The 17,125-nt window shown below is 44.2% G+C and overlaps 1 protein-coding gene across 2 annotated transcripts in view; it reads right to left on the bottom strand.

The window, feature by feature from the left end:
* Positions 1-8,815: 8,815 nt before the first annotated feature.
* Positions 8,816-17,125, bottom strand: part of RCAN2 (regulator of calcineurin 2) — a gene marked incomplete at both ends in the record, with an annotated part of 89,683 nt that continues 81,373 nt past the window's right edge. For both annotated transcript variants that reach the window (XM_082305232.1, XM_082305233.1), the window contains one exon: positions 8,816-8,976. In XM_082305232.1, the coding sequence (XP_082161358.1) occupies positions 8,816-8,976 (161 nt within the window). The remainder of the gene's footprint in view (positions 8,977-17,125) is intronic.

The following is a 17,125-nucleotide window of genomic DNA, read 5'->3' as shown; positions in this document are numbered from 1 at the left end:
GGCGGCGGTTAACGCTTCTCCGGGCTCCCCGAGAAGGGCCCGGGCGAGGAGGCAGCTCCCGGGGGTCAGCGGGCCGCCCCCGCCGTGGAGGCGGCTCAGGGTGAGGCGGCCCGGGCGGGCGGAGCCGCCGCAGGGGCGGTTTTCTCCCGCCCTGAGGAGCGGGGGGGGGTGGCGGTGCGGCGCCCGGGCAGCTCCGGAGTGGGGCGAGGTGTAAGGGTGTCGCTGCCTTGTCACTGTCGTGGAATTGCTTTAAAGAGACAAGAAACAGGGCCCGGGCTGGGCTGTGACCTGACTGTAAAGGCAAGGAGCAAAATTCTGGGTATCTCCAAGTGCTGCTTCAGTTAAAAAAAAAATTGCTTTTGATTCAGGTGTTTTTCTGTCTGCCTTTTTTCTCCTCTTGTATTCTGAGGCTCTAAATCTGCCATTTTTGTTCAGGTGGATGATTACACTTTCCCATATTGTGATGTTCAAGACCCATAGCCGTGCCCTGGAATGAAGAGGAAAATCAGTTTATCCCTCCTCATCTCACTGGGAACTGAACTGCCGAAGGGGACAGGAGTCCGAGCTGGGTTTCCCACCTTTACTAGTTGAGGATCTGTGCTACATAAAGGTCCAGAGCCCGTGCCTTGTGTAGGTACACAAACCTTACCTCTCCTTGTGTATGTGCGCAAACCTTACCCCACCTCGTGGCAGCCTAGAAAACCATTATACTTACACTGGTGCGCAGGAACATGCTACTTATTAAATAACTTTATAGCTGGCACTGCCCAACTTACATGTCCTGGTGCAAACAAGCATTACAATGTAAAGAAAACATAACTGAAAGGTTTGGGGATTTGTTTTTTTGTTCTTTTTTTTTTTCCCTAATCCATACAGGATGAACCTGCTTTCAGGTTGATGGCAACCTACTGGAGGCTTCACTTCTCCGACATAGTACGTTACTGGTAAGAAGGTAGAAAAGGGTTACGTGTAACCTGCGTTCAGGCTGTAATCCAGGTCAGGTTCTGGCTCCCTCCCCTCCTTTTTGTGTAAAGTTACAGCTTGGCTTCTCAAGCTCGAGATGACTGAGCTGTGCAGTGAGGGACTCGCTCAAGCCAGGGGCAGTAGCAAAGTCTGGTCATTGTATTTAAATTTTTTAAGCAAGAGTGATACCTTCCTCCCCTTCACCCCGGCGCGAAGAATTATAGCAGGGGACAAGGCTCTTTTAATTGTTTTCTTAATGTCTTTTTTTTTCCCCTCCCCTTAATTAGTGTTGTTCTGTTTGTTAGAGATATGAGACTGAGACTAGTACAAAACTGAAAATACATATTGCTCCTGTGGCTGGTAGAAGCTGTGTGGATGTGGCTTTTGTACACAGGAAACTGAACTAGACCACAACTGTAGCACCAAGTTCATCATCTGATTCCTGACAGCAACCCACGCCAGAAGTTTGGGAGAAAGAGGTTAAAAGAAAAGAAAAAAGCCATTATAAAATTGCACCTGTGTGTATTGAAGTCTCTGGTTGGGTACCCTTCAACAGCAATGTGCTGTCTCACGCGAATCGTTACTCTCATTAGCTAGGAAAAATGGTGCTCACATTTACTGTTGGTTCAACTTTAATTTTGGCCTCTGGTCACTCAGATCCCGAGGTCTGGGGAACTCCGGTCGTGACCTGCACGCTTCTGCAGTGGCGGGAATTCGTCACTAGAGGGTAGAGGTGTATATGGATTTAAGGCACTGTTCTGGATAGGTGGAAATGATAATATTTGTCTTGAACGTAAGAAATGGCTCAGCTGCTTAAAACTGTTATAAAATGAAAACAAAGCATGGACAAGGAGTTTGCTAATTCCACCAAAATGTTTAATACCATAACAGATTTTCACTGAAGTACAGAGCTAATGTGAATATTTGTACAAAATATGTGGTTAAAAATAGTATTGATTTATCATATATACAGATATGTCACATCTGTGTCAGAAATGCAGACACTTGAATGAAAACATGAGTCATGTTTTTAAATCTACAACAACATACATGAAATATTTCTGCAGCTACCCACAGTAGGACAACTTGCCAAATTGACACTTAAGGATCCGTCAGTCATTACAGGTGGCATTTCTTTCGGAAGTTTCTGAACAAGAACTCTGCTCTAAAATGGATTCAAAACATCTACCTTCATTAACCGAATAGTGAAGAGAACGCATCTGTGTGACGTTAATGTAGATACAACTTTCTCATACTAGCTAAATGATCACGCACAATAATTTGTTAAAACAAGGCTGATTTTCTGGTGTATAATAATAGAGAAGTTTAATCCTTCTTGCTAGACACTCTTACTCGGGTGAGTGAGGAAGCCCCTGACTCAGGAACAGCAAATGGGCCCTTCTTAGTACAGCTCTCATTTACATGAATTTAAACCCTGAAGTCTGTCTTAAGGTGCTTAATATCTTCATTTTTCATTAACTTTGAGGCTGCTCACACTTCACAGCTTTCCCAGTCTTACTCCAGCAAGAATCTCACTAACAGATGCCCCAGATTCTAGGCTTTGTAGCTGCTGCATCGGTACTCAATCCTATATTAAAAGAATCCACGGATGACTCTTATTGTAGCCCCAGAATATCTGTGTAGCAACTGAACAAATTGACAAAAGGGGAGACACGAATTAAGTCTTTTTTTTCATGCTTTTTGAGCATCTCTGCACTCCTCGCCCTTCCATCGGGAGTGCGGCTGCTGTTCTGCCTGTAACGGTGCGGACTCCGCTCCCCTCCAAGCCAAAGCAAACACACTCAACACTTCATACAGGCGTGTGGGGAAGAGCTTTACAACGCTTCCTCCCTTGTCATTTTACCCCCGAATGCCACAGTCTATGTGTACTTAAAAAAGAGCACACCTCACATTAGAAAAAGTATCTCCTTTTAAGAGGAGCCTAGAGTGTTTGAAAGCTGCTGTACTCCCCCCAGAAGATGTGCTAAAACACAAAAAGCAATGTTTTCTTGATGTTTGGGTTTGGCTTTTTTTTTTTTTTTTTTGCTAGCATAGTTATTCAAGAGCATTGCATGAGGATGAGTATAAGCAAAGGTCTGTCTGGGATTTTAATCCATACGTGGTTTTGCTTTTTAGTAAAACAGAACTAAATATGATTTTTTGGGCAGAGGTGAATCAAAGAAATGCAAAGGTCTTAAATTCACACTAGTATGTGAGAGAAAGTCGTAAGTGGCTAAATGTTTAGTGGTAAAATGTTTACCACTGAAGAAGGAACAAAAATAAATTTCGTAAAGATTCTTTAGAGGAGGCGATCTGAATGCACTTTAATCAGGATATCCACAATAACCTGCTTAAATCCCCTCTTCCTCAGAAAGCCTGTTCCAGCTCCCCAGGTCCGTGACAGGTATTGCCTTCACTTCAGGCAAGCTCTTCCCGTAAGTCTGCCTGTAACACCACCAAACTGACTACGGATTTCATCACCGGCAGTAAAACACCGAAGGCCCCAACCCCTGCGAGTTGCTGAATCCATTTCAAGAAGCTGGGCCGATCATCAGGGAGGGAGGTGGTCACCACAGAGCCAGCTGCAGAGCTGGGGTCTGCTCTGCGCTTCCCAACACGTCCTCCTCAAATCGCCATCTCTCTTGCTTTGATTGTCACTCTTCAGGACAAAAAACACAGGGCTGCGCAAGGAACAGCAACAGCCAGACTGCAATGAAGTACGGGGAGCTTTGGCTGTGGGTTGCCAAGGCACGAGCCATGGAAGCCACAGGCCCCTGCTGCAGCTGGGAGAAACGCTCTTAACTCCCTTGAGTCGGTATCGTGCGGGGTTAGGTTGCACATTATCGCTTGCATGCACAAATGCCCAGATAAATAAATATTGCCCATTTGCATGTGCAAATTAAATGCGTGCCGAAGTCATACGCATACAGACAGTCATGTCCTCAACCACAGCCCAGTCTGAGATGCTCCGGGACACGCAGCTCCTGCCATTTACCACTGAGGCCTTGAAGCTTCTGTCCAGTGCCAAGCAAGACGGAAGAGCCGCAGTCGGCATGTAGGTAATGCGACATTTCAGTCGGATCAGATGAAGAACCTTACTGTAGTTGGGAAAGACCATTTGTTGCTCAACAGTGAAGAACAGATCAGGCCTCCTATAGTGCATTTTACCTCTGAAGGACTCCGTAAGAAGATGACTACTACTACTTTTTCTAATCAAAACACAGATGTTAAGGCCTGTCTTTTCAAAAGGAATCAGTGAGCTGAGAGCTTGCATTTCCAACAAGACTTCGTAAGCAGATCCACTTTTCAGAATAATGAACAATCATCCTTTAAGAAACTGAATGTTTTATGCCAGGCACCCAGAAAAAAAAAATCGTGTTTCCAAATGCAGTTCTGAGTGATCAAATATAAGAATTTCACAAGACAGTTAATTAGCAAACTCATCTCCTGGTTTCCAGTCCTTTGCAAGATCCAGTACAAATTGACACAAGAGACTACAAACAATGAGTTTTGATTTTTGTAATAATTAATGTTAATAGAAGCTTCTCCCCAGCCTGGATGGTAGCTGGATGCCATGTTCCTTAGGCAAGCACTCATTCCCCAGTACAACAAAAGCACAGGAAGAACCGCATCGGCTGTCGGGGATGTGCTTTCGCTCACCGGGGACTGCGCTGTATTCTTTTTTTGCATACACATAGCCAAATCCATGCAAACCAGTGCAAGTTCACATGACTCCGTGAAACTGCAGCAGTTTAAAATAGAACATGGCATATCCTGCCAACGAGAGGGCTACTTTTCCTCCCTAATTTCTACTGAAACAGAGTTCGGCCTATGTCACACATTTAAGCATTTTCAGTTCTACCAGTTAAGAGAGCAGTGGTATACACCACACTAATCAGTTTATTTATATCGCTTAACTCTTTAAACGTTGCTTTTCAAAATGCCAACGCAAGCAGAACACAAAAATACTGTTTGCCGTATTTATTTTTTAAACTAAGCTCTGAATTATACAAGTGTAAAAGTGATTAATTAGCCAATAGCTTTTTAGTACTCCTATAAAATATGACTAAATAGAATATTTCAAAAGTATGTACAATACAATGGAAATGCTAACATAATCTGTCACAGTGCTCAGACGTACCACTGTAATCAAGTCGTGCAAGATGGTTCAGCCTGTTACTCTGTACAAAGAACAGTCTGTCTCTTTGCAGAAAGCTTTTTCGCTGTTGCTGAATGGGAGGGAGGGGGCAAAAGACCAAAATAATAACAACCCACCCCTCCCACCCAATTTAGGATCAAATAAATGTTAAACAATTTATCCATGGGGCTCATTTTTATAACATAAAGCACTTTACAATAACTATGTCTGCAGTCTTGGTATGGTTGAGGAGGGGATGCTCTCGCCATGTTTTCTTGCTGAAAACAAAGTGTACTTGAGCGTGTATGTGTCTGTGTTAGGAAGGGGGGAGTTTGTACTACCTCGTCTTAATTACAAAAATCAAGGCCACAAAAATTCATTGTTCTTTTGTTCCAAAAGAGCAGATTCTAAAATACCCTTTCTCCGTGCGCTGTAAATGTTTTCATGCTTTTAACCGTGCTTAGGAAGTCATTAACATTTCGATTTCGTATCTGAAAGGTCAGAAAGGACAAGCAGGCAGCGGGCAACAGAAACAGCAACTGTATTCCCGATTTCCTTCTTTAATTTCCAGCCAGCAGCAGGAGCAAGGCCCACCCTACAGAGGGCCCCGGGGCACGGCTGCCAGCCTCCCCAGGGCTCCTGCTTCGGGAAGGAAACGAAAAGGCCATCCCGTCATCTGTGTCACTGTGCATCAGGAGCTGCAAGGTAACACAGAGGTTTTGTTCTTATCTATCTACAGTATTACAACATGAGAGAAGCTGCTTTAGCACTGCAGACACCCTGGGAAAAGTGCAAGTCAGAGGGACTAAGCTCACCAAAGAAGATTCCCGCTGAAGTGAGTAGAGGCTCTCTCTGTGAGTTAGGAATCAACTAGGCCAGTTACTCTTCCAGATGGTCAGCATTTTTTGACCAAAGCCTTTCTTCCGTGCCAGGCAAGAACCAGCCTTTAGCAAAATACTACCTTAAGAGTCACAAATGCTGTTACTTCTATGATAGGGACGTTATTCCATAATACCTGAAACATTTTTCTATGATGACCGTTATTTTAGCATATAAAGGTGATATATAAGCTTTCACCACAGTTTAAACGGGCTTCTTTGAGTTTTCAGGTTTGTAGCTGTGTTTCTATTTCTGTGCTTTAACCAATGAGCTATGTTCCAGTCCCTCCTGGGTAGTACTACATAGTTTTATAAAGACAAAGAGTAGTCATCGAATGGCGCCTGCTCTTAAATGTCTGAAAATGCACTTTGAGGAGAGACCATTTAAGATCCAATGCTTTAATTTGCAGTATAGTTTTACACCATTTGAGGCCAAAGTCGGTGGTTCAGAACCAAGTCTCTCTGAAGTCTGAGTACATGGACACAAGGACCAGATTCAGCCTCCAACACTTTTGCATGTAAAAAAATCCAGAGTATCAACTTCGATTGGAGATCTCTGATCGCTTACATCAGTTGACGATGGGACAGTAATTTATTCCATACAGGATATATTGACAAAAAATCTCAGCCGTTTAAATCTTACTCTCCCTGTTTACACTGGTCTAAAACCCACGGACCTTAGCGTTCTGTATGTCCTCAAAAAAGACAGCGGTATTACTCCTGAAATATTGCAGGTGGCCTACGACGGTGTTTTCAACAGGAACGTCAGGTCCTAGGGCAGTGAGTGACAATTTATTTATTGAAACCAATTCTAAATGCGTCACTGAAAAAATAACTGAAGTGAAATCTCTAAGGAGTTACTTTAAGACAACTTTACACAGATATCATGAGGATACTAAAGCCCCATTTTTTGTTCAGTCTTGGCTGTATTTAATGTGCTTCTATTAGTGTAACACACGCACGACGACGTCCATAATGCAGTAACAAGTATCACATCATAGGCATATGCTAAGTAAAGCACTACAGCTCAACGGGAGCAGTAGGGGGTGGTCAGCGAATGAACTACGTGAGAATGGCATCTCCTGTCTTCACCGACCGAGCAACGTGCTTTTGTCCCTGGCAGCCCTGCAGAGCCAACAGCCCAGCAAGGGGGACTTGCCTCTGCTGAAGCCTGTAGCCTCACCGCTAATCAAGGGTGGAATGGAACCCTCCCTCAGAAACCGGATCATTAGGTTTTATGACAAAAATCTTGATTACAGAACCTAAGCTGACTTTTCAGATCCCAGAATGAGCTTCCAAGACGTATTTACTTATTTGAACCTGTAAAGGATTTTAAACCGTGGAATCTCACTGTGCCATTTTATAGTCACTGTTGGGAGTACAGCTGCAGCTAATTAGCTTAAAAATCCCACCGTATCTTACACATATGCTCAGTTTTCTGCAGTATTAATTTCAGTGGAACTACTCGTGTGCATAAATTAAGCGCATGCTTAAATATATGCAAAATCTGAGCTCAAACGTCTAGAAAATATGTTCTCAAAATGACAAGTACGCATAAAAAAAAAAATCATCATGGAAGGTCTGCCAGACAGGGAATCCAGTATTTGTCTGCTGTCAGCCATGATGAAAACACAGAACGATTTTTGTAACCCAGTATACATTGCAAGTGAACGAAACATGCAGGACAGAGTGAAAAAAGGGGATTCAGTTGCATGCAGTCTAATTTCAAGTGTGTAATTATGGTCCTGTTTTCTTTGGCCTAAAAAAAGAGAAAAAAAAAAACAAACAACAAAAGAACACCAACTAACCTCTCCTCACCTCCACAAACCCAAACTGCATACAGCTCAAAATGGGCTTTAAAGCACAGGAAGTGGGGAGGGAAAAGGTCTGAATATTAGAGATGTACGAGTCATTGCTAACAGTTTCAGGGCTATTCAACACACCACTAGGAAAGCATTCAGCCTGTGTCATGACTAGAACTTACAGCTATGACAGAGAGCAATGAATCCCATCTTAAACGAGCAGTCAGTTAGCTTCTCTTTCTTCTCAAGCTCAGAGAGAAGTACCACTCATACCTTTACGGGAGAGAAAATGGCAATCCCTATTGATATTCTGGCTCCCTCCTCCTTAGAGAGACGGACTGAAAGACACCGGACCCTCCAGCAAGCTGCTGCCTCTCCCCTCAGCCCAGAGAGCTCTGTCTCCCACCCCTGCCACCATTAAGGACCAGCATGCTCCACAGCGGTTGGTGGAAGAGGGTGTTTTTCTGCCGTTTCTAAAAATGTTGCAAAGATAGTATTCCTCACAGAAAATTCCAGGGGGGTGAAAAGGCCACCAAGCTGCTAGTATATTAAAAACAACACACGCGCCCCCCTTAAAAAAAATTAAAGAAAGGGAAAACATTAAGGTCTGCTGGGGAACTGAGGAGGGTGGAGGAGCAGGCTGCTCGATGCAGGGCACTAGCAAGTATTCTGGGAGTCTGAATATCAAGCCTGATATCGGCCTAACTGCCCACCCTGAGCAATCTCTCTGGTAGTGGTGTTTAGCATGCAAATTATAGCTGTGAAAAAATCCTCAGACTGAAACCCTCCCTTGTTTCTTCAGCCTTGTTTTGTCCTTTCCAGAAAAATCTATTTGTTGGTGTGTGTGATATGGTTACATATACAAAGATCTTTTTCCTAGCCCTTTCATTACATAGGCTTGATTACTGTGAAGGGATTTCAATGAGTTTAATGTCCTGGTACTCAAAAGGCAATGGCTGCCTTTCAACAAAACAAAGCAAACAAAAAACAAGAGCTGTGTCGGAGGAGAGAAGTGCTGCTTCTGCCGGAGAGGCTCAGTTAGATACAGGCGGTGGCAGACCAGGGCGCCGAGTTTGAATGATTTTTGGCTTTGGAGAATTCTTTGGGTCCTCGTCTTCTTCCATGTCGCTGTCGCAGACATGCACTACCACACTGGGAGTGGACTCTGTTCCTGCGTGCAGCTCGTATTTCTCTCCTGGAAGCAGAGAAAAACAGTTAGATCAGCAGTCGACCGTCCGAGTAGCAGCGCAGACCACGGCACTCTTGGACTGCAGAATACTCCTGCACCTGGATAGGGCAGATGAGTGTGTGCTGCTCCTGAATATAGGCGAGGGCAAGCATGGCTAGACTTTTATCAGCTGTCACAACAGATCCTGGGGATCCTGCCCCCGGGGGGCAGCGATCATTGGTCTGTAAGGCCTTATAAAATACCCTGGTGCCTATGATGGTGTTTTGCACACATATTAGTGGCCAACAGCACTGAAAAACAAAGTACAAAGAGGAGAGAGAGCACAGAAGTTCATGGTTAAGAAGAGGGACTGGAATCCAACCTATCAAACGTTTGGCCTGAAGTCGTTTCACAGCTGTTGGGCTGGGGCTCTTCTCTTTTGTTGTGGTGGTTCTCTTTCAGCCGAGCATGGCTCCAGTCCCATCTAAAGTCCACTAGATTCTGCAACTTGTCGCCTCCAGACAGACATCAACACTTGGCCCAATTGCTCCAGAAATAAAAAAATACACATATCTGCTCCAGACGGATTTTGAGATTCAAAGCTCTTTAGCTGGGGCCGTAACAAATTCTGTCTCCACAGATGAGATTACAGAGTACAGTCTATAAATGCTCGCTAGCAGGCTAAACCCTTAAACAGCACATTAGATTTTCTAACTATGTACATTCCTTATTTAAGTCTCCACCCAGTACTCCTGCGAGGTAGGTGAATATGGCTTAGGTGGTTACCTGCAAGGGTCCACAAGCAAACAAAGGAAAATCAGGATCAGACATAGGACTTTCAGTCCTACGTCAGTCTGTTGGCACTTCTGTGTTTTGCATTATACACAGGATCTAAGTGGGTACTGGTGATTAATTAATTAAGGAATAATTTAAGACTGTAAAGAAAAAAAAGTCCCAACAGTGACATTTCTGACAGGATGACTTGGTCTTTTAGCAGTGACAAACACCCGTTATCAGCACTAAAACCTAGAAACCATTCCAGATAACGCGCTACTCCCCTTTGGACTATTTGTCCACTCTCATCTCCAAAACCCACAAGCCACAGTTAAATTCAAATAGGCTTACAGTGACCACACGCATACCTGACAGCTTGGATTTGTTTTCATAAGACTGCTCCAAACCCACTGCATATTGCCTGCAGAATACTCTGAGATGAGGAAGGTGGGGTCCCAGTACACCCAGCTGACCTGTATTCCTGGTGCAGCAGCTCCTAAATGCCTGCATCACAGGCAGAACCCGGCAGTGCTAGGTGCTGTATGATGACAGTGAAATGGCAGTCCCTACCTCAAAGCACTTGTGGTTTGCTCGTGTTACTAATTTGGATTTTTATTTATCGACAACTTTATGGCAGAGTAATTCATGTAAGGAAGGGGTTGCAGGTTTGGCCCTGCATTAGCACACGCAGTTCTGGGACTGTCATGGCATGCTCTCTGTGCTGACAAATTCTTGGTCCAAATAAGACTGGGTGGCTTAGGACTAGAGGACGTGCTGCATTTTTGCCTAAAAAAATAGGAGGCAACTAGTGAATAATAGCTATAAGTCAGGCATCTTGCTGTGAGAAATATTTTACTGCTGTGATACCATTAATGTTGACATTTAACTGCTCTATTTTTGGCAACCTTTTCTCTGAATCCAAATTGAGCAAAGCATTACAGGTCTTGCTGATAGGCTAAAATATAAAAAGAGAAATAGCTTGGTTGTGCTGCATTGAGAAATTATATGGTTTTTCTTTGCCTATTTTCCCTGCGGGCTTCAGCTAATTTCTCAGCTATGGGCTGACGTCAATGCTGCCAACCAGCACTGAAGGCTACATTGGTCACTGTCGGCTCCAGGCAGCTCTGCAGCGCTGCGCACACACAGCGCCGGGCCCCTTCCTCGTACACCAGCACCGTGAAGTAACTCAGATTCACTGCCCTCTTAAAAGGTAATAATCCCAGTTCAAATGCCACATTTTTCTACTGTTCAAATCCTTCCCAGAACGACTCTTTCCGCTGAAAAAGAACAGTGGAAATACATACAGACACAAGGAAAAATATTCAGATGCCTCTGGCACAAGTAACTGCAACAGCAATTAATGTCACTTTGCAAATCAAAATGCGATGCACTCATAAATTAGGTTTTTAAGGCATACAGTTATTTCTGAGCATAAATGAGCTGCAGACTCAGTTCTGCACTCACGATTATTCATGCCTGCAGAACTGTGGCTGAAACTGCAGAAAACCTTTTTACGGCTGAGCTAGGAACAGGACAATGGTAACTACGGGACTTTTATACAGCTGTATCTTGTTCCTAAACGTAACCGTTGTCTGCGGAAAAATACTAAGGTAATAAGTACAAAATAAAAATCCAACAGATACGGCCAGATTACCCCTTCCCTTCTCTTTTTTCCTATGTTTTTTTTTCTTTCCTCGTAAACAACACCTCCAGCACAAAAAAAAAAAATTGAGCTAAATCCGCAGCAGTTACGCTAGTGGAGTAATGGTTGAAGCACTGCAATCGAGTCCTGTTTACAAGACATAGGTTGTCCCAAGCTAAGAGTAGCAAGTCGAGTTAGCATAGTTAAGACTCACCACCTCCTGTGGTTAACATCACTGCAGCATGTGTCCGGCTACCTGACTCAGCTGGCTCTGATGCTGCCCCCTCCGTGTTCTCAGGCCCTGCGCTGCCCCACCGCTCCCGCTTCTCCCGCTTGCCTCGAGAACTCTCGCAGCTTAAGCCAAAGCGCTCCTGGGGAGGGGCGTCTTTCTCCTCCAGCAGTCTTTGGCCTATCTCTATCCCTTAATAATAAGTTGTTTAAATATTCATGTAAGCTGAGATAACAATGGAAACCCACATAAATTTACTCGGAAGAATACCACAAAATTTATCAAGTATGCTCGAACATCTAAACTCCATCTTCAGGATACAATGCAGGAAAGAATTAAGCCGTGGCACCTCCACCATATAGATTTGTCAGAAAATGTTCCTAACAGACCCCTGAAAATAGCAGCGATGTTCCTCCATTCATTTGCTTCGCATAAGAAACAAGACAGGAAATTGAAGTTTCACCATTCAACAGTGGGCCTGGCTGCTTTTCTGTCACTTGGCACTACCTTTTGTGACCACATTAACCACAAGCAAACCCACAGTCTCAGGTGATGCAACAGAGATGACCACAAGAACAGCACAAAAACAACTTAGGATATTTTAGAATTAAAAATAATGGCATGTGATTTTCTGTCCCTTTGTGAATCAGTACTATGACCTTTCATTGACGGTGTATCTCTTGTCTAATGAGGCTCTTTTGTCCAGCAAAGAGTATGTTCATACACTTAATTAATAATGAAGAAGTGGTAATGATAGTGTGCAGCTACCTCATCCCTGATTCTGACTCATGATCAAAGGTTAATGAGTTCAGAGCTGTCCATTCCGTGTTAAACGTGTCATTAGCATCATAAAAATACCTTCCACTTACAGTCCCTTCATCCAAGTGCTTTACAAATAATGTGGTACAAATAGCGGGTAGTCCTTTGTACGGGTACGCGTTCGCGTTGGAAGAGAGACAACCACCCAGCCCATATGGTAGCTGTACTGCACCCATCTGCCATATGCAAGATGGAGGAGTTGCTCCCTGGAAGCCCATTACTGATGTTGCAGGAGAAGGGCACTGTCCTTCTAGGGCCACAAAAACGATCAGAGGGCTGGAAGACCTCTGCTATGAGCAAAGGCTGAAAGAGCTGGGGTTGTTCAGCCTGGAGAAGAGAAGGCTGCGGGGAGACCTCATTGCAGCCTTTCAGTACTTAAAGGGGGCCTACAAGAAAGATGGGGATAGTCTTTTTAGCAAGGCTTGCTGGGACAGGACAAGGGGTAATGGTTTTAAACTAAAGGAGAGTAGATTTACACTGAACACAAGGAAAAAATTTGTCCTGATGAGGGTGGTGAAACACTGTCATGGGTTGCCCAGAGAGGTGGGAGATGCCCCGTCCTTGGACACATTCAAGGCCAGGCTGGATGGGGCTCTGAGCAACCTGGTCTGGTTGTTGATGTCCCTGCCCATTGCAGGGGTATGGACTAGATGGTCCCTTCCATCCCAAAGCATTCTGTGATTCTATGATTCCTCTCCTGGGCAGCAGAACAACGCAGAGGGAAAGCTTTCTGCGCCCAGCAGCTCTGTGCACCCTGCCCCTGGCAAGGGGAGGGAAGGGCAGAAGCAGGCACAGAACAGAGGAGAGAAGGACAGAGATGGAAAATTTCATGTCACCCATCTGACTGCCCCTCCAGCCCCTTTGAATCCTCTCTGGAAGTCATATGAAGTATTTACTATTTCCTCTGAATCAGTGAGAACAAACATGAGAGTTTGAAAACACCTGGGCGTAGAAAACTTGCAGTGTGAGACATGGTTTGCAATCCCTGCGTGCGGCATTTACTGGGCAGGGTCCTGCTCTTCCCTGTTTTCCCCTTCCCCGTGCAAGGCTAAGCTAAACCCAGGGCAGAGCAGGGGCAGGAGCTACACATCCTCCTCAAGAAGCCCAGCTAGAGCATGGCAGGAACAGCTACATCTTAATTGCTCAGAGACAAAAATGAAACCCGGACCCAGCCCCTCCTCTGACCACTAATCATTCGCGGACCCAGCAGCCCTGTGGCACAGACTGCTGCGGGGTCTCCTTTGTGTCCCAAGTGGTACCACTGTGGACCGGAGAGCCATCACGTGTAACACTTCAGAATGGTGCTTTCCTAACATGAAAAATGTGTTTTACATGACCTGGAGCGTAGCCCGAGGGCATTTAGGGGGTGCAAAGCCTGCTGGAATGCTGATGATGGACTGGGAAACGTGGAGAGAACTGAAACTGCTACAAATTTGTCTATATGGGCTACTGGAAGTAGTGCCCAGCCTACACTGGTTTTCAAATGGTGCCTGAAATTGTGGAAGCGAGTGCTAACTGACAGAGGGCAAAATTGCAGCAGGGAGCACATGGAGCAGTTAAGTGCTCAGGACCCTGACCTATATTGTGTGTTATTGCATCGTGCAGATCTCACCAGTGGAGCCGTGATCCCTGAATCGAAGCCATGGGAGAAGGGCAATTTGGCTGGGCAGCCGCTGTGTGGGCAGCGGGCAGGGGTTGAGATTGGCAAGGGGAGGCCAGGGTGGCACCTGGGACCCTGGGGAAAGGCGCTCTGAAGAGTGCAGACTGAGAAAGGGAGGGAGTACAGGGCAGTCTGTTGAGAAGAAATTGGGGGAACAGGTTTGAAAGAGGGGAAGGAGGGAAGAAATATGCAGGTTAGGGGGTAGATAGGGAGGGGGCAGGACTGCTTTCCAGAAAATAAGGACTTACACCACTGCCAGGAAGATGGTGATGGTTTGTAAACTGCTGCACTAATAAATGGCAGAGCAAACATAGCTGCCTTTTCTTTGAGAGGAGCAGCTCTGCTGTATGTACATAGCCTAGACCTGGAGATTCCCTCCTCCCCCTTACGAACATTTCTAATTAGAATAGAATAGAATATGATATGATACATGATATTTCTCATTTCTTCAAGGTGGTGAGGCACTGGGACAGGCTGCCCAGAGAAGCTGTGGATGCCCCATCCCTGGAAGTGTTGGAGGCCAGGTTGGATGGGGCTCTGAGCAGCCTGGTCTGGTGGAAGGTGGCTCTGCCCATGGCTGGAAGCAGATGATCTTTAAGGTCCCTTCCAACCCAAACCATTATGTGATTCTATGGTTCTAAAATTATTTCCTGTGTTCCTCAGTGGGATGAAACTAAGACCTTAGAAAACGTTACAGAAAAGACATGAGGGCCTAGACCAGCTTGGTACATTGCAAGCGTTCCTGTAGGAAAGCATTAGGTCCAAGTCAGGCCAGGCAGAGATGCAACCTGGGCCTGACAGGCAAACAGCCAAACTACCACCCTAGTTCAGTGCAATGCCTTTGTATCTTCATCAGTATTTTAAACTACTGAAGTTCTCTTGACAGTGGAAGTGTTTTTCATCAGAGATTAATGATCACACGTCTTTATTTGCAATATATTGAAAAAAGTGTAGGCTGGTGGGCAGAACCAGGCACAGACGCAGTTGCTGGCTCTGACTGGTCTACGGCATTCTGTTCATGCCTCATTTAAAGCTCAATTTCTGCATCTGCAGAAAGTGAGAATACACATCAATCAACCAGAAACTTAATTAAACGTGCCATGGTCTTCCCTAAGAAGTAAATGCACCCTTATGATCTCAATTTAATGCTGAAGGACCAAAAGCCAGCTTCCTTTTGTGCACAGCAAAAAGAAATCTTTTCCGTTAGACCCCTGAGATGCCAGTCATTGCTGCAGCCACAAGACTGCAAAAAAAAAAACCCACCTGTCCCAAAACTGAGCTTGGAAAAAGACAACACACAGCAAATCTGTTAGCTAGCTTCCAGCCTATTCATTTTACTCTGGAGCGAATCTCCCAGCCTTTGCGCCTAGGGACAGTTTTAGTCTCTAATTTTGTGGCCATGATGATTATGGCAGCGTACTGTGAAAGGAGATGACCTGTATTCAGGGAATGGGAAAGTAGCGTGGGTCTGTGTCCAAGTGGTGTATCTTACCTTCCCAGCAAAGTAGGTCAGTAAAGCTCATCTTATACTGAGGACGCACAAAGAAACTGTTCGCTACACGCTTAAATGAGTTTTTCTGGTCCTCAGATATTAATCTTACCAAATCAGTGTATTTAATATAGCAAAGATTCCTCACGGCCTAAAAGACATAGAAGTCAGGCTCTAACATTCGGAGTTCTGTAAACAACTGTGCCTGTGAGTATTGTTTGATAGCTGTTAAGCCACAGTTACATTTGTCAATTGTGTTTTTTGAATGAAAAAAGAATCTAACTTAGCTGAGGCTAACAGTGTTATTTGATGTACAGCAGTATGTTTTACTGATGTGATACTGAGAAACGAGTTTTGGTGGGATTTGTTTTTCAATGAAATTCTAAACATAGTAAATGCACAACTGAGAGCTGCAACACTATTTTAAAACCGCCACTGCAGTTAACTAAAATTGATCTCTCTAACAAGTGCTAAAAATAGAAAGAAGAGAGCACACAATGACTTTTCATATTGCTCCCTGCAGGCTCCTTAAATACGGGTGAATATGACCTTCACGCAAAGCTGTCCCAGGGTGTGGGACAATGAGTGATATTTCACATTCCACTGCTCTAGAACAGGAATTGATTTATTACCCAGCTAGCTAGGGAATTTGTTTACATGTTTCCATTTATAACACTGCTGCATCAAAGGAAAAAAAAGGAGTTTTTTGCTTTTCTTTTATTCAGCAGTTTAGAACCAAAGCATGAATTCTGGAAATAATAATATGCAATATAGTACGAAGTGTTACACCTGACAGCCCTTTTCTATGGGCTTTCCTGCTGAAGGGGAATAAAACATAGGAATCTCTGATGTTCTCCTGAGATATATTTTCCCCCTGTGAGAGATCCCATGTGAAAAAGATAAGAGATGATCCTGCAAACCTTGCAGATCACGAAACATCTCTTCCCGCACCCTGCGCACTTCAGCTCTGGGTTACTCTGGTGCAGTTACGCAAAAGCCCCAGTGATAAGATGTCTGCAATCGGAAGCTAGGCTCAGAACAAGAAAGCAGCATCTTCAGTACAGCTGGGGAGAAAAAAATTTCTCATCCCACAAGAATTTCGAAAATAAACTGTGATAAATTTTCATGAGCTCACCCTCCAATTGTTCTTAGATTGGACCTGAAGTGTTTTATTTCAATATGAAAATAATTTAACAAGCTATTTTTTCTAATGGTTTACAAATGTAAATTAGACTTAATTTCTAAATGATACTGCTTAGACCTGAAACCTTTTCCATTTTGAAAATTTTAAAAGAGGATGCTTTAACACTTTTGAAAGAAAACTATTTGTAAAGATGACTTAATTAAATCAAAAGTAATCCTCTCCTATGAAAAGTTTTGGTTTCATCAGATGAGCATTTTCTAAGGGAAAGCATTGTTTTGAAAATCCCAGCTAGCTTCAATTCCTGGCATTAGCTGAAGATGGGAAGACAGAAGAAAGTCTATGCATTATCCATTGACATCTACCTGATTTTGATAGAAGCTATAACTTATCCCATTCCTTCTGCACACAGTTTTCAACAG

Source organism: Platalea leucorodia (assembly GCF_965183815.1).
Source record: "Platalea leucorodia genome assembly, chromosome: 3".
Classification (NCBI taxonomy): domain Eukaryota; kingdom Metazoa; phylum Chordata; class Aves; order Pelecaniformes; family Threskiornithidae; genus Platalea; species Platalea leucorodia.
The sequence above is the reverse complement of the archived record's forward strand: the minus strand, read 5'-3'. Positions and strand labels throughout refer to the sequence as shown.